This window comes from Siphateles boraxobius, unplaced genomic scaffold, assembly GCF_051911475.1.
Source record: "Siphateles boraxobius isolate OS27281-9 unplaced genomic scaffold, OSU_SipBor_1 84, whole genome shotgun sequence".
NCBI lineage: Eukaryota > Metazoa > Chordata > Actinopteri > Cypriniformes > Leuciscidae > Siphateles > Siphateles boraxobius.
The window spans coordinates 432,099-459,896 of NW_027509213.1; the positions used below are offsets into that span (position 1 = coordinate 432,099).

At 36.7% G+C, this 27,798-nt stretch overlaps 2 protein-coding genes across 2 annotated transcripts; one reads left to right on the plus strand and one right to left on the minus strand.

Moving 5' to 3' along the window:
• Positions 1-2,210: 2,210 nt before the first annotated feature.
• Positions 2,211-23,247, plus strand: col28a1b (collagen, type XXVIII, alpha 1b). The gene is made up of 35 exons (XM_077221483.1): positions 2,211-2,370; positions 2,788-2,924; positions 4,275-4,840; positions 6,517-6,537; positions 8,619-8,678; positions 8,756-8,809; positions 8,905-8,949; positions 9,044-9,070; positions 10,736-10,780; positions 10,868-10,912; positions 12,085-12,138; positions 12,645-12,713; positions 13,305-13,373; positions 13,456-13,524; positions 14,117-14,185; positions 14,270-14,338; positions 14,595-14,663; positions 15,198-15,266; positions 15,368-15,439; positions 15,537-15,605; positions 15,687-15,758; positions 15,853-15,921; positions 16,563-16,631; positions 16,705-16,773; positions 16,890-16,958; positions 17,074-17,142; positions 17,880-17,948; positions 18,070-18,138; positions 18,382-18,462; positions 18,612-18,647; positions 19,992-20,028; positions 20,125-20,679; positions 21,401-21,477; positions 22,295-22,517; positions 22,597-23,247. The coding sequence occupies exons 2-35, from the start codon at positions 2,795-2,797 to the stop codon at positions 22,767-22,769; spliced, it is 3,408 nt and encodes a 1,135-aa protein (XP_077077598.1). The 5' UTR covers positions 2,211-2,370; positions 2,788-2,794; the 3' UTR covers positions 22,770-23,247.
• c1galt1b (core 1 synthase, glycoprotein-N-acetylgalactosamine 3-beta-galactosyltransferase 1b) lies at positions 23,235-27,545 on the minus strand. The gene is made up of 3 exons (XM_077221490.1): positions 27,454-27,545; positions 25,510-26,159; positions 23,235-23,431 (listed from the first exon to the last, which is right to left on the minus strand). Exons 2-3 carry the CDS (start codon positions 26,107-26,109, stop codon positions 23,255-23,257), a joined length of 777 nt encoding a protein of 258 aa, XP_077077605.1. The 5' UTR covers positions 26,110-26,159; positions 27,454-27,545; the 3' UTR covers positions 23,235-23,254.
• Between the last annotated feature and the right edge of the window lie 253 nt (positions 27,546-27,798).

Genomic DNA, 27,798 nt, shown 5'->3' on the forward strand with positions numbered 1-27,798 from the left:
AAACACTATAAGACTGTCAGCAAAATCTTGCTCCTTGTCTTTCACTCACCATTGCAGCTGGACTGTGTGCGACTGGGTCCTATTCTTGCAAGAAGAAATACTTTTAAAATACAATTCGGATCAGAACGTCTCTTACGCGCTGATGCTGTTTGTTTAACTATTGTTTTTGCCACAACAGTATCAACATTCAACATTTTGAGTAAATGTTGGCCCTCTGAACTGACTTGTATTATGTACAGTTGGTTCGGTCTCAACTTCTCAAGAAATAAGTGTGAACAATTTTGAGTCGTTGTGTGTAAACGATGACAACTGTTTTGTAGTTGTGTTTTTATCTTTTGCCTGCTTGCGTTTAGCAATTTAAAAACATATGTGCATCACAGTGTGAAATGTGTTTTAGTGATTGAGAATGTGTTTTGAGTTTTGTAAAAAGATTTGAGATTTGCAAACAGTGTTTTAACCTGAACTTTGTTTAATGTTTTACAGAAAGGGTGATTTATTCGACAAATTGGTTTAGGCTATTGAGAATTTGGTTCAGAGAACGGGGTTTTAGCAATTCAGAAAAACTGTAATAATGTTAATTTCATAAAAATCTTAAGCATTTCAGGGGGAAAAGAGACACGTCGTCTCTTGTCCCAAACTCCTTGTTCCTAAAATGTTTATTCTGTAGTTGTAGAGATATGTTATTCATGCACACCACAAGAGAAGAGGTCCCTCAACCCATTTATTTATTTATTTTTAAGAACAACATGAGGATGAATAGCCTAATAACGTGGAAAAATGAGGGTGGACTAGGCCTATCCCTTTTAAAGTCGTAAAATCCTTCAGTCAGATCTCAGGAGGTTCCTGTATGTTTTCCAGATTTCACGGAGGTGTAGTTTTTGTGAATTGTATTTGGGGAAAATGTTATTATCCTCCAAACAATCTCTCAGCATTCATCTCCAAAACAGAGCTAAACAGCAGAAAATAGTAGAGAGATGAATTCCTGTTCAACACCATTAAATCACAAAAATCTAATAAAGTCTATTTTATACCATAACAACATATATGCTATAAATGTATTTAATAAAATATAAATAACAATTAAATATAAAATAAAAATATTAGATGGTTACTTGTAATAAAAATTGGAAATGGAGAACAAATGATTATGAATTCTTCTGATACAGTAAATCTTCTTCTTCTGATAAACCCCCAGAAATGGAATATTAAAGACTAGGCTATATGCAATGCATGCTCTGAGTGTAAAACGGATATAAGAAATAAGAAATGATAATGTAACAGACAAGGTTGAGAGTTGTATGGACGATTTTATAGTTGAACACCTCCGGAGGGACACCGCAAAGACAGCTCGCAAGAGGAGAAGAAGGAGAGAAAGGCGCTGGCGAGGATCGACGGCTCAACTCCCTCGGAATGGACTGGATGATTCATCGTGCACAGCAGTTAATACAAATGATCAGACGACTCGAACGATTAAACAGGAAAATAATACACATTGTAAACGGTTTTATGGTTGAGAATAAAATAGACTGCTCAAATGAGGATGTCTTGAATTTGCAGAACCACTTAAAGCATAATTTGAGCTTGACCTGTGAACTTAAGGGTGATTGTTAGAAGTGTGTGTTTGTGTGTGTGTGGACGCAACATGTTTAGGTTGTCAAAAGGGCTGCGAAAAGAAAAACTTACCAAATAAAGCTTTTATGTGTGTGCTGCATAAAATAGCCTAGGTGTGAAAAGGAAATAGATGTTTTGAATATGTGCCTCTGCAATCTTATGTTAATAAAGGACTAGGATATGTCCAAAGTTTTACCTTATACTTGTAGCCTACTATAATGACAGCCCATAGTTTTTTATTCCTTTGAAATTTTTTCCTTGAAAAAAAAAATCTGAATCTTTTTTTAAAATAAAACGAAATTATGTTGTGGTGATTCGTAAAACTTTTTAAACAAACATTTTCCCTATCAATGTCTCATGCTTTTACATGTAATGAAATATTAATATTGTGCACATTCGAATCCAAGATTGAACTGGTTAGAGGCACAGCCGAGGACCCTTACTTCTTTGATCTAAGTAAAGGGCAATATTTGACTGCAGCAGATTATGGGAATGTTTTAGGATCTAGAGGTTACAGCAGGATAAAAAGACAACATTACACGTATTAGATGGATGTCCTGTCCTTCCGAGAGTGTGCGTGCCTGTGTGCGTGCGCGTGCGTGTGCGCGCGTGTGTGTGTATTCAGTCAGGCATCAGATTGTTGGGTCTGGGATGTTGGGCTGATGTTCAGCGCAGAACTGAAGTGACTCAGTCAGAACAGAAAGTTCATACAGAAGACATGAGCATGTGGATACTCCCTATATTTGCATAGCAGCCAAGGTAAGTGCTTTATCCTTTTTCATATTATTGTTTTAATATATGTTCCTGCTTAAAACAACATTTTTGCATTAAATAATAACACAACTAAACATAGAATTGATCATTAATGTTAAAAATACACATTTAACATTGTTGCATGATGTATTTGTGGGTTAAATTGGTCTTTCTGAATCGTTACACTTGATTTATTTGACATTATTATGTTTGTTCAGAAATATCTGAGGACCGTGTTCTTCTGCTGTGTTTGAACATCTAAAAAGTGTGTATTCAAACAACAAGAAAGGGACAATACCTCTTTGTGCATTTATTAGCCACTTGTGTTGGACTTTATATAATGCATGCAATAATGATGCACCATAAACAGATTTTTAAGATGCACAGAAGGTCTGAACGATTTTTTTATTCGACTGTCTATAGGTTAGGCATGAATGAAAGCATGGCCAAAGTGTTTTTTCTGAGCTTGTTGCTTTGGCTGCTTGTACCTGCGGCCAGATGCCAGAGCAGAAGACAGTCTGGAGAAACACTGAACAACCTCACCACAAAACAGGACAATGGTAAATGCATTAGCGTTTTCTTCAGTGCCAGTGCATCATTTATTCTGTTGACTATAAGTCTTTGTACAAAAGTGAAAGCTAGATATCTTTACTATCTCAATTGTTTATCCAAGACAACAATGAGATTAAATGGAGACAAACCCAGCAATTGGGTTACAATTTTAAATTACATTTTTAATCTAATGTTTGAGTTTGTCCATATTTGACCCAAAGTTTGGTTAAAACAACCCATCATTTTTTAGAGTAATTTGATCTAATTACAAACAAAGGCCAAATAAATTATTTTTGCTACTGGTCTAATGCTTTTGGATCCCATTACTCTTACCTCTATAAAGCCCAATGTATCATATTTTGATTCACAAATTTCTAAGTTCTCTAGATGATCAACATGATCAAAACTTTGCTGAAACATGCCTTCTGTCGTCTGATTGGTAGTTTCCAAAGTAGCTTTTAGTATGATTGAAAAAAGTCCACCTTTAGTTTGTGGTTCAATTGCTTCTTGTTCAGGAATCTTTAAATAATTTTTAAAAAAGTAAACGTAAGAATAACTTATATAGTTGGTAATATTTCAAGATAAACACTTGCTGGACTGAAGCAACTTAGGTTTACCCTGAGTAAACCTTTTTGAAAAATCGTGTTTAGTATCAAATATGATCCATCAGGCCTTTGAAGAACGTTGTTCATCTCTCAATCATCATTGTATTGCATTGCAGTATGTTTTGCCCCCCACAATAAAAACAAGCTGTGATCATAAAAATAAGCATCGAAATATCATCTTAGTATACATTTTATGTAATAGTCTGTTATACTGTTAAAAATCTCATTGATTTACACTACAAGCTATCATATTAGATGTTACTTTTTCTCCCCATACAAATATCAGCATCTGCACCAAATTGCAAATTTTTGCTCAATTTCTGACCAAAATTTAGATGTTTTTTTCCTCCTGGAGAATGAGCTCAATAATTTCATTCTATATGAGCATTAAAAGCCTTATGTATACTTAACAAAACACATATGCAAACGTTTTAATTAGATTTTGTCTAAAAAGGTTAAATAAACTGTTCCATATGTATATAGCCTATATATATATATGTATTATTTCGTATGTCAGGCTTTATTGGGTTAAAAAGTGATGATGCCATTGAAGAACCAATCTCCCAACGAACCTTACAGTGAATAATTATTTTTCTTTTTTTGTCAGCATGAACTACATTTTAATAATCTAAAGAGCCTTTTGAGTAATGGAAAAGCTCCATGGATGTTAAAGGATCTTCAAGGAACCATAAGAACTTTTATTTTTGTATTTGTGCTTAAAGAGTTTATGGCTAGTTTCCTCTCTCGTTTCAGAGCTAGTATGTCCACTCGAGATCGCATTCATCCTGGACAGCTCAGAGAGTGCGAAGAGCTTTCTGTTTGACCGAGAGAAAGCATTCGTGCGCTCCTTTAGCAGGCGTGTGGCGCAGATGCAGGTTTCTGACTGGCATCTGAAGACTCGTTTGGCGCTCCTCTACTACAGCAGTTCAGTGCATATCGACCAACGCTTCACAGACTGGCAGGACTTTGACGTCTTCCTGAGAAGATTGGCAGACGCCATCTACATCGGTCAGGGAACGTATTCGACATATGCCATATCCAACGCCACCCAGCTCTTCACCAGCGAGACCAAGGAGCAGAGTGTTCGGGTGGCCCTGCTCATGACCGACGGCATCGACCATCCGAGGAATCCTGACATCATGATGGCGGTCGCCGAGGCCAAAGGCCACAACATTAAAATCTTCACAATAGGCTTGTCAAACCTGGCGAAGGACAGCGTGAACAGTGCCAAGCTGCGGGTGGTGGCGAGCAGTCCAGCCCAGCAATACTCCCACAGCCTCACTGACCCCAAACTGGAAGAACGGCTCCTGCAGCAGCTCGTGAGATGTTCACTTCATCTGTCAGCCTTTTAGCTTTAGCAAGATCAGACATCATCATAATCATAAATATGCAAATAAATGATTGATTAAAAAATGGGAGAGAAAGATGCATACAAATAGCACAATTAAATGATACAATAAACCAAAACGATCAATAGTGAATTGAGAAACTGCAGGTATCAGCACTTCTTTGAATACTTTTCAATACATTTTCCCATAACTTTTCAAATATTTTATACCTACGCCACTTCAGTTACTATTGAGATACATCACTTCTTAGCATTTTGAATCAAATTAAATCATGATTCCATGGGCTTCAGTGAAAAAACAAAAATTACATTGTGCAACAGAATGAAGTGTGAAAATATGATTATAATGTATAATTATTTATTATTAAAGATTTTTTTAAATATAAATATATATATATTATTAAAACTATATATTCACATTATAATTTTATATATATATATATAATTAAAACTTAATGTATTAGCCTATATATAATCATGCAACGTCCTTTAGCTGTTCTAAATTCACTGTAAACCCAGGCTTCATGGGGCTTATTGCTTTTATAAAATGGTTAGTCCATAAACATATTTATTTTAATGAGATCACAGGTGTATGTTTGTAGAGTAATGGCACAACCAATCAGAATGAAGTACCGGAACTATCGTAATTACCATATATTTCTATTTGTAATATATTTTTTCTATTTCAGTTTTACTTTGATCAATTATTAAGATTTAGACCTATGGAGATCAAATTTATTAACAGAAAAGAAAAAGAAAGTTGAATGAAATGAAAAAAATAATAACACATTAAAGTAAATAATAACACATTAAAAAAATAAAAATGCATTTGGGTGCATTTTTTTCGATGTTGCTGTGACAGTGAAAATTATTTTGCAATGAATTTGCTAACTTTTCTAACCGAGTTTGCTAACTAGTAGACTACCAGCTAATGCTAACTAGTATGTGATCTGCAAGGTGCCATCTTTGCTCATGGTCACTCAGTCACACCAGTTTTGGGTTGCAGGCACTGCATTGCAGGTCATTTAAAACCATGCACGTGAATTAAAAAACATCTTAAACAGAACAGTTTCGGATAATTCTAACTCTAAATTATGAATAGCCATGTTTGAAGATTATGTAAAATGCTGATAAACACACACCTGGGATTTGGGTTAATAAGAAATCACATAGCAGATTACCAACTAATTATTCTAATGCATATGTGTAGTGCAACATGTTAATAACCACTCAAAACATCTTGGCAAACACATTGAAACATGCACACTCACGCTTTTCTGTTTCTGCACAACATTTGGAAATGTTGCGGTTATTTTGGGTCAGAAAATGGATGCTCTAAAAGTTTATATTCGTGAGGGTTTGAGATCCAAATACAGTAACTAGTGTTTGGTCTTCTGTGCTGAAGCATGGTTCATACATCAGTGGGTGAATCAAATCTGTGTGTGAGGGATTTTCCCAATTAACACAGAAGGAAGGGTCTGCCGCTCGTGAAATGTCAAGCACTGTCTGTGATCACACAATACGGGTCTCTTAGAAATGCATAATAATGCTTCCTATGCACGGAATTTTGCGATAAATTTGACTTGTTTTGGTACTGTTATAGATTTGTGTTCTAATTCTTATTTCTCTTTTCATTTTTTTTTCCAGGAAATAATTGCAAAGAATGAAGTAAGTACTGAACTAAGAATAGATGCCCTCAAAGTATTCAGACACTTTAGTCATAAAAGTCAGAATGTCATTGCATTAGAGGAAAATAGCCTACAAAAACCAAGTGGCATTAAGCTACAAAACCACACAGGTTTCATAATTCTCAATATCCCCTCATATTGAATTAATAACTCAAATGGATTAAATGAATAACTAATAATGGAATATACAACTACAATGTCCAACTTTACCCAGATACACTTGTGAAAATCAATATCAAATCTCAGCTGCGTGATTGTTTATATTGACGCAAAAATGTAAAATGTATAATCATACAGCTCTATATATATGGCTATATATTATATCCAGTTTTATCGGCATACATGCAGTAAACTCACAGCACTCGATCAAAGCGAAAATATAGCAAATCTCAACTGCCTGATTATCTAGTCTCAAAATGTAAATATATTATTGATCAGCTCTTTATATAAAGTTGGATATACAGAGGTTGGACAATGCAACTGAAACACCTGGTTTTAGATCACAATAATTTATTAGGATGGTGTAGGGCCTCCTTTTGTGGACAATACAGCATCAGTTTGTATTGGGAATGACAGATACAAGTTCTTCAAGGTCCTTCACAGTGACCAGAGGGATTTTGAGCCATTCCTCTTCCAGAACAGTGTCCAGGTCACTATATATGATGCTAGTGGAGAAAAAAAAATGTTCTGACTCGCTCCTCCAAAATACCTCAATAATATTCAGATCTGGTGACTGTGCAGACCATGGGAGATGTTCAACTTCACTTTCATCTTCATCAAACCATTCTGTCACAGGTCTTGCTGTGTGTATTGGTGCATTATCATGCTGATACACGGTTTGAACATCAGGTGTTCATGATCCTCCAGAATGGTTCTGTAGTCGTTGGCAGTGACGTGTCCATCAAACACAGTCAGGATTGTCATGATATTGCAGCTCAAAGCATCACTGATCCACCCGTGCTTCACTCTGGACAGCAACAGTCCGGCTGTTCAGTCTCTTTAGGGTTTCCCCACACCGTAACACACACACAGATGTGGGAAAGATAATGAAGGTGGATTCGTCAGAGAACGAAGCGTGTTTCACATCGTCCACAGTTGGGCAGATGTGGTTTTATGTTTTTGTTTTATACGATCCGGGTTAGTACCTGGACATCAGAAGCTTCCTCTTGCGTCGACAGTCACTCCTGTAGGATGTGGTTCGTCCTCTGTGGTTTAATGCCGACATTACCCTGGATATTACACCTCTCGATACACAAATACTTGCTGTCCTGATCACAGAGGAGCCAGAGACACACACCAACAATTTGTCCTTTTTGATATGATATATAACTCTGACATGTCTCGCATTATATTGTGTGGATTGCAATATTTTATGTACAGCTGTGCTATTTCTCTGCTAATTCAACCTTCACACTCGGCTCTTACTGATGAATGTAAATCAGTGGAGATACAGGCGTGAAACCTCCAACACTATATTGATCAGTGTTTCAGTTTCATTGTCCAACCCCTGTATAAGTGTTTCCAACTTTATTCACATACAGTACAAGCAATCAAGCTAAAAATCACAACTGCTTAATTGCTTGTCGTTGCAAAATGTGAACTATATTATTGTCCAGCTCTAATCTGAAAATATGTCATGAAAATATTAAGGTATTATAAACATAACATCATGATATGCAACAATGTGAACTGTGAAAAGTGCTATACAAATACATTTGACCTGACATGACTAAAGGGATAATTCACCCAAAAATGAAAATGTTGTCATCACTTACTCACCCTCAAGTTGTTCCAAACCTGTATGAGAAAAAAAAAATACTGTGGAAGTCAATGGCTACCATCAACTTTCTGGTTACCAACATTCTTTAAAATATCATCTTTTGTCTTCAACGGAAGAAAGAAAGTCATACAGGTTTGGAACAACTTGAGAGGGAGTAAGTGATGATGAAATTTTCATTTTTGGGTGTATTATCCCTTTAAACAAAGCATAACACACCAAAAATAGCTTGACTTGAACAATGCTGATTGCAAAATACCTGTTGGTTGTATTTCTCTTGCCAGTGCCCACGACCACCGGTGTGTTTGTGTGAGAAAGGTGAACGAGGTCTTCCAGGAGCTTCTGTGAGTATTGCTGGAATGGAATTGAGGCCATTTTCCTTCACTTGTGGCATTCATGAAGAAAACACTATTTTGTTTAGGGTAAAAAAGGAGACCAAGGTTATGAAGGACAGCCTGGTCCAAAAGGCTCAAGGGTGAGAGTAAAAATAATCACCACATGTGTTTAAAGGAATTATGATGATTAGATCTGTAGTTTGCTGTTGATGCACTAGTCTGACTGATTTTACAGGGGGAAACAGGAGCATCTGGTCTTCCAGGAATCAATGGTCCAGAGGTACATCACATCTTCATATGGTCAGTTTGTACATTTTGTCTCACTACTGACTCTCTGACCAACACGGTTCTTGTTCCTGGTTTCTCATCCACAGGGAAGACCTGGGTTCAAAGGTGATAAGGTAAAATATCTGTGTTTTATCTTTTGCATATGTATTTGGGTTGTTGCAATTAATATGTTAATATTTCCATGCATTGTCCTAACCGGCCACAATACTATCTACTAAGATTGCAAAATCATTAGCATGCAAATTAGAAAGCACTCTTAAAGAAACACTCCACCGTTTTTTGAAATAGGGCTTATTCACATCTTTCCTACATTTAGATAGGTGGGCAAACGCATTTTTGTCTCAGTGCATGCATTGTTTTAGTTTGGCAGCGCCGCCACTAGCTTAGCTTAGCATAACGAATGGAATCCTTTGTTGCCAGATAGCATGTCGTGAGTAAAAGTGATAAAAAATAAATGTAAAAAAACGAATTACTTCTTGTGCCCTGCATATTCACAACAAGTACAAATAGCAAGTCAGATTAGGACTAGGCGATTTCCTAAGCAGATATTGACTAGGGACTATATTGGGGGGAAGCACAGGCATAGCACTGCAACTTGGGTGCAGAGATATAACGCAACACCTGAAATCCCACAACTTCCATCAACATACCGGCGTGAATAGTAGCTGGCTATTTTTCCTACAGTAGACATAGTGAATGACGATGAACATGGCAGATTTTGTGAGAGACGAAGAGGGTGACTTCTCAGACAGTCAAGATCCAGAACCATACCTCTATGAACCAGAGTTTTCAGAAGAGTTTGCAGCTTGCATCCTTTGGATATAGAACGACAGGAGGAGGAGATTGCGATCACTCAACAGCCTGAGGACGTGAGGATGAGAGCCAACACGAACTGGTGGTGTGAGTGTATGTCCTTTGCTTGTTTTCACAAACTTTTGCAGGCAATTACCATGTTTGCTGTAACTGTAGCTGTAACTTCTCAAACTCAACACAATCCAAAAGCGAAGATACTCGGTGCAGGTCACGTCAGTATGTTGACGGATTTCAGGTGTTGCTTGATATCTCTTCGCCCAAGTTGCAGTGCTTTGCCTGTGCTTCACCCCAATATACTGTAGTCCCAAGTCAATATCTTCCTAGGAGATCGCCTAGTCTTAATCTGACTTGCTATTGTACTCGTTGTGAATACGCAGGGCACAAGAAGTAATTCGTTTTTTTTAGTTTTTTTTTATTACTTTTACTCACGACATGCTATCTGGCGACAAAGGATTCCATTCATTATGCTAAGCTAAGCTAGTGGTGACGCTGCCAAACTAAGACAATGCATGCACTGAGACAAAAATGTGTTTGCCCACCTATCTAATTGTAGGAAAGACGGTGAATAAGCCCTATTTCAAAAAACGGTGGAGTGTTCCTTTAAAAATAAAGTTTCTTTATTGGCTTTGATGGTTCCATGAAGAACATTTAACATCCATGGAACCCTTTTCCTTGCAAAAAAGGTTATTTATAGTGGAAAAAAATGTTCTTTAGATTATTAAGATGTTCCTTTCACTGAGAAAAAAGTGTTTATTTTAAGAACTGTTCACTGAAACGTTATTTGGGGAAGCAAAAACTACCATCTTCTATGGCATCGCTGTGAAAACTTCCTGTTGTAGTTTTCAACGAGTGTACTTGTGGATTCACTAGACAGAGTAACCCCTCAGCTTCATTAATACTACTTTCACTGTTCTCACACATTCTCTTCCACAATACAATAACTGAAGTCTTGAGTCATGTTTTAGGGAGATCAAGGTAACTGTGGACCACCAGGGCAAAAGGGACATAAGGTAAGTCTTCTCTATTGTTCTATGAATTATTATTGCTCTAAAATATGCCACATATAATTGATCAAAGTTTTATGTGTCATTTCACAGGGCACTGAAGGGCCTCCAGGACCGAGGGGCCCCAGAGGAGAGCAGGCACAGTACAAACATCTCTTTACATATGACATATTATATGCCACATTTCAGGTTTCAGCTGAATTCATGATGCATAACATGAACTGTATTTGTATTTTTATCATTTGATAATGATCATTATTTTATAACTGATCATTTAATTTAATTCTGTGAGACCCTTAAGTAAAGATTCCTTTATGGCATGCATTATATTTAACAGTAGAACACACTTAAAGCTCCAATTTATGTTTGGAAAAAAAGAATTTTTAAAATAAAATAAAAAAATGTATTTATGAAACACATTATTAATAGTCAGGCACTCTTATTCATCTTAGCCTGTATTTTTCTGAACACGTTAAACAAATGATAATTGTGTATTTCATCCATACATACAATCAACTATAAACAAAAAATAAATAAACAACATTTCTACTGCAGTAGTATAATGCTCTTTTTGATGCCACCAATTAAAAACATTATCTGGCAAAAGCATTTTTTTAACTTTTTACATAAAATACTAATTGTCAAAGATGCAGAACATTTTTTTTAAATGTAAAAGAAGAGTGTATAATAGCACAATTTTTAGGATTGAACTGTGTAAGGGTGATTTCAGACAAAAATAATCTTGTGAGAAGATCAAAAGTCATGTGACTAAAGACAACCGGTAGTAAGCTCTTTTTAAAAGGCTGATTTTTTCATTCAGACACTGCGATTTGCAGTTGTTGTTCTAAAAGTTGGAAAGTGAATATAGATAGAAAGACGAATAAATTGATATAAAACTAAATGCATTAGTCTTATCACATGTTGTCTCATCACATAAACGCAGTGATCATGGCAGGCCGTGGCTGTTTCCTCGCTCTGCACTTATGGAATGTGATCGGCAGATCGCTCGCAATCCTATGCTAATCTACACATGTAAAGGAGTGAATCCAGGCTTGCAGGATATTATTCTTTTTCCGAGGACGACTTTGTACTGTGGGATTAGTGAAGAGACTGAATAGCTCAGATTGACTGGGTCAGGTCCTTCAGAACCAACATTTGCACAGTTTAACAGGCATCAACAGATTGCCATATCAACCTCTGTTTTATTATAGGCATATGGCTGATTAATTGTTACAATAATTAAATGATTAAAAAATGTATGCATGAGAGTGCAAGACCAATTTTAACATATTTCTTCATTATTTTACCAGGGTCTGATAGGGCCTCCAGGGGACCAGGGGCACGAGGGTCAAGCAGGACCCAAAGTATGATCATATCTTTCGTTTCTTTGCCAGAGAAATGACTGTTACTGATATTTGTGCCTTGAATAGAGATAGTAATAAAAAAAAAGAGGGGTATAACGAATTCACATTTTGGTGATCTTTCCATGTTTAAATGCAGATTTTGCCTCTCAAGTTTGATCTGTAATTTTTAACAAAGAGTGCTTTGAAAATCTGACAAATATATAATAGCACATTCTAATGCAAAAACTCTTAAACTGTTAGACACAAGGGGTGCCTTTATGCTCTGTAAATGTCATTCCGAACATACACGAGAGAATACTGTACGTTGGGTGATCAGAGTGTATACTGAACCCTTTCACCATACCTCATGCTAGGATGTTTTGAATATTAAGCCAGAAGTTGCAATGTGACATGTATCTTCAAGATGATTGAGGTTTATGGCATTTTGCAACAAATATACGGTATCAGCTTTAAATTTATAAGAAGATGACATCTAAATAAATAACTGACCTTGTGGTTGTCCCTAGGGGGACCGAGGGCTGGTTGGTGCGTCTGGCCCGCCGGGAGATATTGGAGTGGGATTCCCTGGACCAAAGGTAAACTTTTCAGCTAGTTGTTCTCAACAAGACTTCTTTCAGTTCATATTAGACAAAAAACAAAATGTTTAAAGAAGTGGAAACATATACTACCCTTCAAAAGTTTAGAGTGAGTAAGATGCATTAAATTGATCAAAATGAAAAGTAAAGACATTTATAATGTTACAAATTATTTCTATTTCACGTAAATGCTGTTCTTTTGAACATTCTATTCTTTAAAGAATCCTGAAAATAAATGCATCACAGTTTCCACAAAATATGAAGCAGCACAACTGTTTTCATCATTGATAATAATCAGAAATGTTTCTTGAGTAGCAAATCATCATATTAGAATGATTTCTTAAGGATCATGTGACTCTGAAAACTGGAGTAATGATGCTAAAATTTAGCATTGCATTGAATAAATTAAATCTTAAAATATATTAAAATTGAAAACAGTTTTTTAAAATTGTAATAATATTTCACAATATTACTGTTTTCACTGTATTCACAATGATGTACTTTCTAGTCCCAGAGGTTTTAGTATGTTCATGTCCATCACAATAAAGTGCCTACATGCAGTGTATTTTATTTGAGGTGTGATTGATTTAGGGTGACAAAGGAAACCCAGGAAGACCAGGTCCTCTAGGTCAGGTTGGCATTGGTCAGCCAGGTCTATCTGTAAGTATAAACCGCCTCTTGTATGACTTTTAAACATGCATCTATAGATTATAATGAAGTAATGATACATGCATCAATGAAGGGTCCTCCAGGTTTACCAGGATCACAGGGGAACCCAGGAGCTCCAGGCGAGGGACTTCCTGGCCCAAAGGTGAGCAGAGACAGTTTCTGTTCCTGCTTCTTTTTTCGGTCTTTCCCTTTTCGATATATAGGCTCTCTGACCTTTTCTAAAAGAAAACGTATGAAACGTACTCACACTCAAATTGTTCCAAATCCGTAAGTCGTTCGTTCTTCTGTGAAAAACAAATGAAGATGTTTAGCAGGATGTCTTGTCCTGCATCTTTTCGATAGTGAAAGTGAATAACCATAGTAAGGTCAATAAAATATACACTCTTAAAAGTAAAGTTTCCTATGAGGGGGTTTCCATTGAAGAACCATTTTGGGTTCCTCACAGAACAATTCAGTAAACAGTTCTTAAAAGAACCATTTTTCTTGAAGAACATTTTAAAGTGTGAAGAACATTTTAAAGAACTTTTATTCACTATAAAGAACCTTTGGATAAAAGGAAGATTCCATGGATGTTAAAGGTTCTTCATGGAACCTTAGACTCCAATAAAGAACATTTATTTTTAAGATTGCACATTGATAACATATACCTCTATGTTATTCATTCCATTTAATGGTCATGTGAATAAAGATATTGAAATATCACTTTTTTAATCTGTTTTGTGTTTGTGTTCTAGGGTGACCGTGGGTATGTCGGCCCTACTGGTGGACGTGGGCCCCCAGGTTATGGAGTCAGAGGTGAAAAGGTACGGTGCAGTTGTGTGAGATTTTCGTTGGCCATATAAATAGCCATTTTGCTTAAAATGTAGCCCTTATATGCATCCTCTTAGGGCAACGCGGGACCTCCTGGATCACCTGGACCATTAGGAATGCCTGGCAGGGGAATTCAAGGAGAGAAAGTATTTTGTTATGTTATTTTTCTGGTTTAGCTTTTTTATTTATACCAATATTTCTGTACTAGTGGTGCTATAGGCAAGTTCTCAATGCTTTTAGTGTTAGTGATTTATACAAATCCCTAATCCTAAGTAATAAACACTGTTTGTTCTATATTTATATGCAATATGATTCCTCAAATCATGCATGTTGAAAAGTGTGCTATTATGTTTCGAAACCATTGGAAACATTCAACTGTCGCCTCCATCTTAATATCGAAAGGGGAATCAGGGACCAGCTGGTCCTCCTGGTCAAAGAGGGAATCCTGGGACTGGACTCATAGGTACAAAGGTAAGACTGCACCTCTATAAGAATTTTTTTTTTTTTTTTTAAAGAAATTGATAAAAAAATTTCAGCAACGATACATTAAAATGATCAAAAGTGAGATTAAAGACATTTATATTGTTACAAAAAAATCTATTTAAAATAAATTCTGTTCTTTTTTACTTCAAAGAATCCTGAAAAAAAATCATGATTTCTACAAAAATATGTAGCAGCGCAGCTGTTTTCAAAATTGATAATAATAGAAACGTTTCTTGAGCATCAAATCAGCATATTAGAATGATTCTGAAGGATTATGTGACACTGAAGACTGGAGTAATGATGCTGAAAATTCAGCTTTGATCACAGGAATACATTATATTTTAAAATATATTCGTATAGAAAACAGCTATTTGAAAATAGAATAATATTTCACAGTATTACTGTTTTTACTGTATTTCAAATAAATTCAACCATGGTGAACAAGAGGCTTCTTTTGGGGGGAAAAAACGTAATTGTTCCAAACTTTTGAAGGACATATAATTTTGTTTTGTTTGCTCTCAGGGAGAACAGGGATTTCCTGGAGATCCTGGAGCCACTGGAGAAAGAGGAATCGGAGAACCAGGACCCAAAGTAGGTTGTCGTTTCAACTAAACTGTTATGACATGAACCTAAAAGAACAGAATAAAGTATCAAATAATGAAATCAGAGTTGTGTTTGGGTTGATGTCGTAGGGTGAACTTGGATTCCAAGGTTTACCAGGTGAACCAGGTGTACCAGGAGAAGATGGAACCATGGGACCAAAGGTGCCCTTAATAGCATGTTAGTGGTGGATAACTTTACATCCAAAATATTCAGTGGGCAAATCTTGTAATATACCATATAATATCTTGTTGATTTCAGGGTGATTTAGGCCTACCAGGACCCAAAGGACAAGACGGACCTCCTGGAAGAGGCCAACCAGGAGAGAAGGTGTCATACCTACTAAAATTATTATATTAAAAATATATATATAATTTAATGTATTAAATAGGTTGTATCTTCCTTCAACAGGGGGATCGAGGGGAGAGGGGCTCCAGAGGCCAACCAGGGCCAATGGGACCAGTTGGGCCAATAGGGGGAAAGGTGAAAACAACTTATTTTACATCTTCATCTTAACAAACACAAAATACTTTGTCAAGAAAAGCCCTGTGCCACTGCCGCTGTTCTCTGAATGTAGGGAAAACCAGGGAATGTTGGACTTCCAGGTGTTCCTGGGCCTTCAGGAAGAGGCATACCCGGAGCTAAGGTACGTTAAAGAGATCAAGCTTTATCAGTAAAATAAAATAAAATAAAATAAAAAGCAAAAATCATGGTCACAGTATAAGACACAATGGATGGTGAATGTGAGAACATGTTCCTGTATCAACATTCCAATCATCCAATGAGATTTGACTGATAGGTTTACATTTAATGTCAAGTTCAGACTAACAAAAAGGCTTACGGGCTTCTACATCATTCTTATTCACCTCTGATTTTAGGGACATGTTATGGATAGGGTTAGGGGTATGAATAGGGTTAGGAGTCGGACTATGTTTTTGGACAAGAATGTTGATCCAGGAACATGCCTTGGCAAAATCACAGTGACCTACAAGGGATGTACACATAGTCAGGCATTAAACATTGAAGCATCTTGAAAATGGTTCCACTCCGGAAAGATTGATTAAATAATAAACAATTGCAATGAATGAATAATTAATGAAAATTTAAAAAAAAAAGTTAGTTTCAGATTTCTAAACACTGAGACAAAGGTTAATTTACTTCCATTCTAAATTCTTGCTTTAAAAAAAAAAAATCACTGAAAATTTTTTATTGTGGCTTACATTTTTTGGGAGCTACTGTATGTGTATCCACATCAGGAGATCTCATACCATGTTCATCTTCCTGTAGGGAGATCCCGGGCCAGTTGGTCCACCAGGAATTGCTGGAGAAACAGGGATAGGCATTGCAGGACCGAAGGTAGGAGTGACTTCCCAGCGGAAATCTACACTGTACTTTTGTGATTCAGATCATCAGTCTTGTCTGTCTTTAGGGTGAAATAGGGTTACGAGGACCCATTGGACCATCAGGGCTGAAGGGAGAAGGCTATCCCGGCGAACCTGTAAATAAAAAACAAAATTCATGTAACTCATAGTTACAGTAAAGTTTGTATTTAATCTGACATACCAAATTGAATTATAACAGACTATATGTATGTGTTGCTCATGTGATCTATAGGGTCTACAAGGTCTTCCAGGTCTTACAGGAGAGACTGGGCCAGAGGGTACAGGTTTACCTGGACCAAAGGTAAGGTGATTGATTGCATCGCTCCCATTTTCTTCAGGAAATTTAAACATTTGAATCATTAAAAATATATATTATTCTATTAGAGCATTTGATTAATTTATATTTTCGGTCACAGGGCGATCGAGGCCCTCCAGGTCGCCCAGGGCCTGAAGGAGTACCAGGTCTTGGTCAGGTGGGCCCAAAGGTGGGAAATATATTTTAAACTACATATATTATATGTAGAATACATATTAGTCTTGCATAGCCAGACCGTCAGACTGACGACAGAAGGTCTGGACTCAATAGCAGTGACAAGAGGATGTCTGACTGAGATGTAAAGCAACCAATCACACTTCCCTTTGTTCAGCATTACGTTTAGATGCATGAACATGGAAAGTTATATAGACAAGCATGCAATTCGTTCAAGAATGTCGTGCAAGTTTACTGGAGCAACAATGGTGCTGTGAACTTCACATACTTTTGAAAATCCAGCGTTTGGCTAATCCTGATAGGTGCTCATTGTCACAGTTGTAAACGACAGCATTCTTCTTCTATAAGGGGGTTTGGCATTACGACGGCTTTGCTTCCAGGTGGGCCGTTAAAAAAACGTGGCATACACGTTTCCTGGAAATACTGGAGAGTTCAACCAATCAGATGATGACTTTGAAAATCCCAAAGTGTTACCCATTTTGTGTTCCATATGCACCAGGCATTCAGCCAATGGTCCGTGGGCGTGACGTCTGAGGCTAAGACACATACATATACACATAATCAACACTCAGGGATGTCACAATACACTGTTGGATGAGTCTGTTGTGTTTTATGTTCAGATGAAAATCATGAATTTTGGTCCTTCATAAAGGGTCCTAAAAATAGGCTTAATTTTTTAAGCAGAAAGTGATTCTTTTCAGGTTTAATCAGAAGTGTTTTTGTGGTCTGCAGGGCTCCATTGGTCAGACTGGTCCAGCTGGTCCTCCAGGTATACCAGGAGAGGGCATACAAGGACCAAAGGTAACAGGAATCTGAGGCATATCAGCAGGATACAGTAATCCTGAACACATTACAGTGTGCTGTACAGTTGTGAAACACTGAAACTGTTGAATTAACATGCACTTCGTTCGGTTTTGTAAAGGGTGAGCCTGGATATCAGGGTATACAGGGGCCAAAAGGGTTCACTGGAGAGGGTCTGCCGGGACAGAAGGTGAGGAGAATCACACTCATGCATTCAGATTTCATAGTTACCATTAAAAGAATCCTTCACCCCAAAATAAAAATGTCATCATTTACTCACCCTCAGGTTGTTCCAAACCTGCACAACTTTTCTTCTGTCAAACTTAAAATGCTCTTTTCCACAAACTCCAAAAATTATAAAATTACGCTTATATGCAATTTTAAAAATGGTGCATTATGTCATGTTTTTATGATGTAACTGTTCCCTTTGTAGGGGGGTCGTGGGTTACCTGGAGCACAAGGACACAAAGGGGACAGAGGAAACCCGGGAGAATCAGGATTTACGGGACCACAGGTGAGAAGAACTGAGGAAATTTTGATTAGTTGAAAAACTCTTCATGCTAGACTTACTTTTTAATCGTTGAGCATTATGATAGCTGACAACACTATAATCAACATCTCTATATTTAACACACTGAACATTGCTTTTTCTTACAATCACAGGGTAATTCAGGAACAAAAGGAGAACCCGGTCTCACGGTATGTGCACAGATGAAAGAATTTTCAACTTTTTTTTTTTTACATAAATTATTATATATACTGTAAAATGGTTTTGCACCTAAAGAAAGACAGTTCTAAACTGCAATGTGTTATGCTGTTGTTGCATAATCTCACCATACTTGAAAACTATATGCCCATTTCAAATGTACTTTTCATTTAGAAAGTTCTCAAAAAAGTGGTTTTATTTCAAATTCTTTTCTATCTTCATCTAAATTCTATCTATGAGAGGTCGAAGTCTGGCTTCAGAGCACTCCACACTACTGTCTAATTTACTGAAGGTTCTCAATAACATTTATTTGAAAACTGATGCTGGTGACTATATATTATAGTTTATATTAGTGCTCCTAGACCTCAGCTCTGCATTCGACATGGTGGACCATGATATCCTTATTTCTCGAATTGAACATGATGTGGGGTTGAAAGGAACTGTATTAAACTGGTTCAACTCCTTTTTGAAAGAACGTAAATTCTCTCAGTTTTGGCTCATCTGAGTCCTCAGCTGCAAACCTCTGTTGGACAGTGCTGCAAACCCTACCCTTTTTCCCCTTAGGGATCCATAGGAAACATGATGTATCATTCCATTGTTACGCAGGAGACACACAAATTTATGTCCCCCTGAAGCGATCTGGAAAAAATTCACTTGAGGCTTTTGCTGGATTGCTTAAACAATATTAAAAAGTGGATGTCTGCTAACATTTTAAATCTAAATGAAAATAAAACCAAGATTATCTTTTTTGGGCCTCTCGATGGTAGACCTATGCACCATCCTCAATTACATCACCTTCAGTAAATATTTGAATAACCTGGCGCCTTCCTACCTCTCTAATTAGTCCTACACTATCCCTCAAGAGCTCTCAACAAAAACTTTTAGTTGTTCCTATAGATACAGATTACAGCAAAGCGGAGGCCGTACATTTGCTGTTGCGGGGCCTAAACTTTGGAACAGTCCGTCTATCCAGATTAGATCCGCACCGTTCCTTCCTATTTTTATGTCTTTGCTAAAAACCTATTCTCTCTGGCTTTTAATGATCATTAGATGCTGATATATATTTACATGCCTTTCATATATGATGTTGCCATGTGTTTTTTGAATCACTCCTTTTCTTATGTCTTGTTTTATGTCTTATGATGTAGTGTAAAGCACATTGGTCAGCTGTTGCTATATAAATGGTGCTATATAAATAAACTTTGACTATTTTCTTGTAAAACATACTATAATACTGTTTTATTTACAACTTAATTTTCTTAATTATTTATAAAGCTGAAATTATCATTTTTTTTCATTTTAAGTTTTAACTCAGTAAAAAGATTTATGTTTTGCAGAGAGACGAAATAATCACTCTAATCAGATCTATTTGTGGTAAGTAATTCAAATGAGCAGATCTTTTTCTAAATTTGAATGCTTTGTAATGAATTACACCAAAACTATATCGGATGATTTATTCTGGATTCTCAGGTTGTGGGCGGATATGCAGAGTAAAACCTCTTGAGCTGGTGTTTGTGATTGACAGCTCTGAGAGTGTCGGCCCAGATAACTTTGAAGTCATTAAAGACTTTGTGAATACCTTGATCGACCGCGTGTCAGTCAGTCCGGAGGTGACGCGTGTAGGGGTCGTTCTCTACAGCCACATTAACCTGGTGGTCGCAAGCATACAAGACAGTTTAACTCGTGATGGAGTGAAAGCAGCTGTGCGCAGGATGCCCTACATTGGAGAGGGCACTTACACAGGTAGTGGCATCAGAAAGGCCAATGAGATCTTCCGCTTTGCTCGCCCTGGTGTGAAGAAAGTAGCGGTGGTTATTACAGATGGCCAGACGGACCACCGTGACACGGTGAAGCTGGAGGATGCGGTCAAAGAGGCTCATTCAGCCAATATCACCATGTTCGCTATAGGAGTGGTGAATCAAAGTGACCCGATTTATGATGATTTTAAGGAGGAGCTGAAGTCAATAGCATCCCCGCCCACTGAGGAGCATGTGTTTTCCATTGAAGACTTCAGAATACTTCCTGGTATGTCCCAATGCATTCATTTCACACAATTAAAAATGGAGTGTCTATTGTCTTTGTTGCGGTACTTCTAAATTCTTACAAAAGAAAGGCGTAACTTCTGACACGATCGACCCGAGTTCAAATCCTCCTCTTTCCGGAGTCATTCTTCTCCCTTTTCCCATCACATATCAGCTCAGAGTAGCCTTTATTTTTAAATAAAAATGAAGAAAATACTAGAAAAGTGAAAATAAAGTGTATTGTATAGGGTTAGGGGTAGGTGTATGTGGGGTGAATGGGATTTCACCAAGTACAATATGTTTCTGGGTCAACATCTTTGTTGATCCTGGAACAACATTCCAATCAATCAATCAGATTTGAGGGATAAGGTTACAGTTTATGTCGAGTTTAGGCTTATAACCAGGGTTAGGTGCTTCTGCATCAGTGTTATGGGCTGGGACAACATTTTTGGACAGAAATGTTGTTCCAAGATCAACAAAATATGTTGATTCTTGTCTTACTTGTCAAAATTAGTAAACAAATATCTGTGTGGAACAGTAAATGCTGACAGAATTTTTATTTTGAACAATCCCATTGAAGGGCTTTATATTTGGACATTGAACTGAGACAGAAGAAGGTATTTTAGCATTAACAAAAATAATAAACCTCACCTTTAAAAACCCACAAACATATATAAATATAAACTGAATGCCTTAAATTCATGTTTTCTATCTCTGTGGTCTAGAAGTGGAAAGTAAATTGCTCCATAAGGTCTGTGAGAACATTGATGGATCAATATTCAGCTCTACCTCCAGCTTTAAGGTAAAGTGACACACAATTCAGTCAACAAGACCATTATTTAAAAACTCATGACACATCCAAGCCGCCATATTTGTTTTAAGAGCTGCCTGGTGTTGCATGCACTTTCATTGCAGAACTGCATTGCAGAATTTCTGAATGAAACTAAAAATTTATTTTTTTTAAAGTACAAAAAAATCCAGCAGTGTGACATTCATTATAATTTTTTTTTCATTATAAACTTTTTTTCATTATTATTAAACAAGCAATTTTTTATGACTTCATATAAATTGAGAGACTGACACATGCTTCAGTTAACAAAACCATATTAAAAATACACAATGTTTGATGAGAAATTAAATATTAACAAAAATGTTACACTGCAGGACATTTATTATTTTATTTCAACTGCTCTGCTCTTGAAATTACATAATAAATGTCTAGCAGTTTGACTTCCTTATTGCATTTCTTATGTATTTTTATAGATAAGTTTTATAGAAATTTTAATGAAACAAAGAAAATACATAACCAAAACAAAAAAAACATAGTTTAACATTTCTTGATTATAAATGTATTTATTTTTATTATGATATTTTTCTAATTATTATTATCATCCATGCAATTTTTATGACTATATAATAATTTGTTATTATTGTTAAACTGCAAATAAAATAATTTGCTAAACTGCAGTACTGTATTAGACGATAAAAAAGGAGATACGATTTTTTTAAAGATCTTAAAGCTATAATAATGGCTTGATATTTGTCGCTTACTGTTATTATGCAAGTACTGTACATACTCTAGTTATCAAGAGATATTAATATTACACTATATCAATCAGCCAGATGCACTTGGAGAGTTTGGCGTGTTCCCCTATGATCCCGAATCAGACGACAAGGCCATTATCGGGACCATAACACCATATTTTGAAAGGAATGACCTGAACCGCCTCCCAGATTTCCCTCTCACGTCTTTGGACCGGCCATATCAGGGCACATACCGGACTGACCCGACAAGCAGACCAACTGACCCGCCGCTGCTCGTACAGACCGATTTTACTGCAGGTAAATGCCCATACAGCTGTAAACTAAATTCTGTGAACAAAAGAACTAGCTTAATCCTTCAATTTTCTCTCTCTCGCAGAAGAGGGGTGCCTGGAGCCTCTGGATCCTGGTCCGTGTCGAGAGTATGCTGTTAAATGGTATTTTGATCCTAAGGCCAATTCATGTGCTCAGTTCTGGTTTGGAGGTTGCAATGGCAACAAAAACCGATTTGATAGTGAACAGATCTGCAGAAAATCCTGTGCGAAAATGTAAGTCTTAGGATTAGAGCACTGACACTGATGCACAAGGATGGGATACTAAAAATAAAAAAATGAAATAAGCTATGGGTCATTTATTATTTAAAATATTTTAGCTTTTAATATTTAACTGTGAACATTTTAAATAACTAAACTGCTCAATAGAACTTGAACAATTAAATAAATGCATGTATTTGCCACAAATATGTCACACTTAAAATGTCAGAATATGACTGCATTATATAGCAAAATATCAAAAGCTATATAAGGCATGAAAAATTAAAGACTCAGAAAAAGTAAAAGTAATTTGATATGTTGTAGTCTAATGCAGTGACGATTAGACATTATTTTGAGCAAACCAACAAGAAACTATTTCTTTATGGGCAATGAACAAATATTCATAAAGTAAAACAATCTGTAATCTTTTTTTAACAATCTTTTTCCATCAAATGTTCTCATTATTTGGTGACATTAAACATCTTTGTGTTTTTTTATTTTCATCTATTGTTTTTGTATTGTGGTATGAGCTGACTGGTGCTGTTTTGTTTCAGGATTAGTGTTGAATCTGTACTTGTATCCAAATGGTCGCAGGTGATGTGCAAAATACTCCAGCGTGTACATGTCTGCAGGTTTCACATAATGAAATGATATCACAAAATCCGCACAGCAGTCAGGGCCCTGGAAAAAGAGAAAGATCATTCATTTTTGACTAATCTTGGACAATACAAAAGGGTCATTATGCAAAAGTTATACTTCAATGTACACAAGTCCTATAGAATTCCATATTTGTTTTAAAACAGATTTTAAAGGGGCATTCGGCAACTCTAGCTATGTCTTCGCTGATTTTCACCTTTGTTGTCTCATGTTTTCTCAACGAGCTCCCCCTACAGCTGTGAGGCGTATATTTCACAACAATTTCGTTAAAAAAACTCACTTGCGTCCCCTCCTCCCCCTTTCAACCGCTGCTCATGTGCATTTGTTATTATCGGAGCCGGCCAACTTTATCGTGTGGAGCTATGTCTACCGAGGTGGGTAATACATCATACACATTGAGGGCGGCGTGTGTGTTTATGTCGAATTGCCGTAAAGCAGTTGGTGTTTCTCGCTCGTTCTCGCTTCTCACGAGACTTTCTATTTCCAACTTACTGGGATGTTAGTCCCCATGTTGTAAGGTTGGTTTTCCGCCTGGGAACACTGGGGGGAGCGGGGAAAGTCACCATTCTCACCAGAACAAGTTATTAAACAATCCAAATGATTTCTAAATGGTTTTATTAAGTTGAAATAGTTGCCGAATGCCCCTTTAACTATAGTGGGGATCTTATTACTATTTACAATCACTTTAATTTGAACATTTTCTTAGAACATGAAATATTGCTCTATTATTGTGCTGAGAAAAGAGATATTTTTACAGTTAAAAAACAGTAAAAATTGAAATAGAACATTTGTTGTACAGTAATTGTAACTGCAAAATGTAGTTGTGACAAACTGAAATTATAAGTAAAAATAAAATATTAAAAAGAAATATTTACATAAAATAATTTTAATTTCAATTAGTGTTCGTGTTTGTGCTTTATAAAAAATAACAAAAAGGACTTTTATTTGATGTATATCTGAGCGAAACAGGATATATTTAACAAGAAAAAAAGGTGTGATTTTTTTTCCAAAGCATGTTTTCTACTGTAAGTCTGTCTCTGTGTCCGGGTAGGTTTAAACTGAATTTTACATTAAATATTAAAAAATATGAAAGGATTCTGATTCACAGTCTATGCAGTTTTATTCACATTTCTGAGTAATAATTTTTTTTTTTTATGATAAATGGCTAATTTGACTGAAAATAATCCTGTTCACGTACATCTCTAGTTCATTCCTACCGAATGTCTTACACCAGACACAAACATTGTCGCAACATTCGGGTCCAGAAGTAAAAACTCCATTCATTTTCTCCATCAGGAAATTGATTTTTAACAATAACTTTTAAACCTTTAAAGACAAGATCTACTGTGAGCTGCAAGGTTGTTAATTGATTGTATTTTCTTCTGTTAAAGCCGTCAGACGGCAACTTAGTTATAAAATAATCATGTTTAACAGCCGAATTCTTGAAGAAAAACTACATTACCCATGATGCTGTACAGAAAATGACACCAATCCAAGTCGAAACAAGCAAAATGCCCAAAAGATCTCTTTAGCCCCGCCCACTCCCATGAAACACTGCGAATGATGTAATCGAGTCAATCTCTCTACACTCTCAAAATAATATATTTCAACATATATATTTTGCAATATATATATATATATATATATATAATCAAATTGCATTTAATTGCATAGTTTTATATTCCTCCACCGTTTTAAATTTAATTATGCTGTAGTTTTTTCCCTCACTAAAACAGTTAAGTACTCAGTCTTTGTACCTTTGTATTTTAGTCCGATTTTAAAAATTGTTTTGCTTCGAATCAAACTTTGTAGTGTTATTATCATTCACCTCGTAGCTGATTGGCTTGGTCCATGGCTCATAACGCTTTAACAAAGATTTTTTTTTAAATCCCTATGGGAGAAATGCATGGAAAAAATACTTCCAAAACCAATGGAAAAAGTAGGCAAGCTGTTGATCTATTGTCTTTCGTTCCATCCAGAGCCGTTTCATCAAGCCCGGTGTTATGCGGTGTTAGCAACAGTAACCAAGCAGGGCGGAGCTTAGGTTTAACTGTAGAATGACTCACAAATATTTTCAATGAAAACCTGCCAGCTGCACTCACCCGTTTTGTTTTGTAGTAACTGTAGCTCCAGGCCTGTTTTCCACTCTTTGGGGAAATGAGAAGGTTTTCCGGTGTAAAAGGATTAAATGTTTCTCGTTTGTTTGGATCTCTTGAATCCCCGGCCTTCACTCCGATGGTCTCCATGCAGCTCCCCAAGGCCACGTCCTCCACGGAGCTGAAATGCTTGCAGCGTCCCGTGCCGAAACCTTGCACAAATCTCCTGAGAGCCTCTCGGCTCAGAACGTATCCGGCTCCTCCGCTCATGTAACCCTGACGAACAAGCGGCCAGAACCTGTGCCCGAAATAAACAGGCTCCTCTGTGTCATGCTGGGAAAGTAGGTATCTCAGGTTTTCAACCACCACAAATGTGTCGTCATCCGCTTTGAGGAACCAGTCGGCGTCCTGGAGGTGGTGGGCATGGATGTACTGAAAGGCACGGATCGTCTTCCAGTACAGCTGAGATCGGCCCTCGCTGACGTTGAGTCCCACGGTGGGGAAGCTGGAGCTCTGCGAGCTCATGTACAGCACCAGGTTACAGTGTTCAGCCCAGGTGGCACGAACGTGCTGGAGCTTTTTCAGCAGATTCTCAGGCCTCGTCATGATCCAACACAACACACGCACACGGGAATGCAGGGACTGTGACAGCTCATCTGGAAAATTCAAGCAAAAATTTGGGTTTTCTCTGATTCAGCAAGGATGAATTAAAGGGATAGTTCACCCAAAATTGAAAATTCTGTCAGTAATTACTCTCCCTCATGTTGTTCCAACCCCGTAAGACCTTCATTCATCTTCGGAACACGAATTAAGATTTTTTTGATGAAATCTGAGAGCTGGATCACTCCTCCATAGGCTTCTAAGGGATTGACACTTGTCAGCCCTGAAAAGTTATTAAAGACATGGTTAAAATAGTCCAAGTGACTACAGTGACTCAATCTTAAGTTTATCAAGCGACGAGAATACTTTTTGTGCGCAAAAATAACGACTTTATTTCAACTATTCATTTCCTTCTCTGTGGGCCTCGAGTCTGTTCACTAGTGTAATAGCATAAGCTTCTGTTGTTATACGTCACACGAATCACACACATGACCAGCGTCTGCCAATAGTGAGCCAGCGTGTGACGTAGCTCTACGCTATTACACTAGTGAACTGACTCGAGGCCAACAGAGAAGGAAATGAATAGTTGCAATAAAGTCATTATTTTTGTGCACAAAAAGTATTCTCGTCGCTTGATAAACTTAAGATTGAGCCACTGTAGTCACTTGGACTATTTTAACGATGTCTTTAGTAATTTTTCGGGGCCGGAAAGTTCAATCCCTTAGAAGCCTATGGAGGAGTGATCCAGCTCTCAGATTTCATCAAAAATATCATAATTCGTGTTCCGAAGATGAACAAAGGTCTTACGGGGTTGAACAACATGAGGGTGAGTAATTACTGACAGAATTTTCATTTTTGGGTGAACTATCCCTTTAATTTGATTTTTTTTTTATTCTATAGACAGCACAACTGTTTTGAACATTGATAAATATAAATAAATGTTTCTTGAGCAGCAAATCACAGTAATGCTGAAAATTCAGCTTTGATCACAGTAATCAATTATGTTAACATTTATTACAATAGAAAACAGTTATTTTAAATAATAATATTTCACATTATTACTGATTTTACTGTTTTCAACCCTTGTTGAGCAGAAGAGACTTCTTACCGACACCAAACTTTTGAACGGTAGTTTACTGTATCTTTCTCATATTACAAATATTTTGACGTAAATATAAATTGTGCATACAAATTAATTTCTTTATAAAACAAAAGTTTTAACTTTTTTTTTGTCTTCTTAAAGTTGCAGAATATAAGAAATAAATTTGAGACTGTATCCAAACTTTTGACTGGTACTGTAAATACAATGCCATTATGACTCAAAATATGAGTAAGTTATTATGAACATACCATTCTTTTTCCATGCATGACTTTTGGCTTGAGCGGAAAGAGTATGTGAGGTCGCACGAGCTCTGGCTAGAAGGTCAAATCTAACACTCGTGAGTTGCTGAACAAAGAGAAAACCAATGAATATCCCACAAAATAGCCATATGTGCTGAGACTTCTGGAAAAAGAGAAAAATATCTCAAAACAAGCAATATAACTAAATATATATATTCTGCGACAGAAAAATATGACTTACCATATCGGTGCAGTTTATGTCACAGTTCTATTGTTTTCTGGATACTTAAAATGACTTCTTAAAAATCTAAAATCAAGGAGGGCGACTGTTTATGCTGAGGTTCAGCCATTTGA

Coding starts and splice junctions, on each gene's coding strand:
- col28a1b (XM_077221483.1), top strand. CDS start 2,795: ATGAATGAAAGCATGGCCAAAGTGTTTTTTCTGAGCTTGTTGCTTTGG. Junction 15,922..16,562: donor GAGGCATACCCGGAGCTAAG/GTACGTTAAAGA, acceptor ATCTTCCTGTAG/GGAGATCCCGGGCCAGTTGG. Junction 20,029..20,124: donor TCTAATCAGATCTATTTGTG/GTAAGTAATTCA, acceptor CTGGATTCTCAG/GTTGTGGGCGGATATGCAGA.
- c1galt1b (XM_077221490.1), bottom strand. CDS start 26,109: ATGACGAGGCCTGAGAATCTGCTGAAAAAGCTCCAGCACGTTCGTGCC. Junction 23,432..25,509: donor GTTACTACAAAACAAAACGG/GTGAGTGCAGCT, acceptor CTCTTTTTCCAG/GGCCCTGACTGCTGTGCGGA.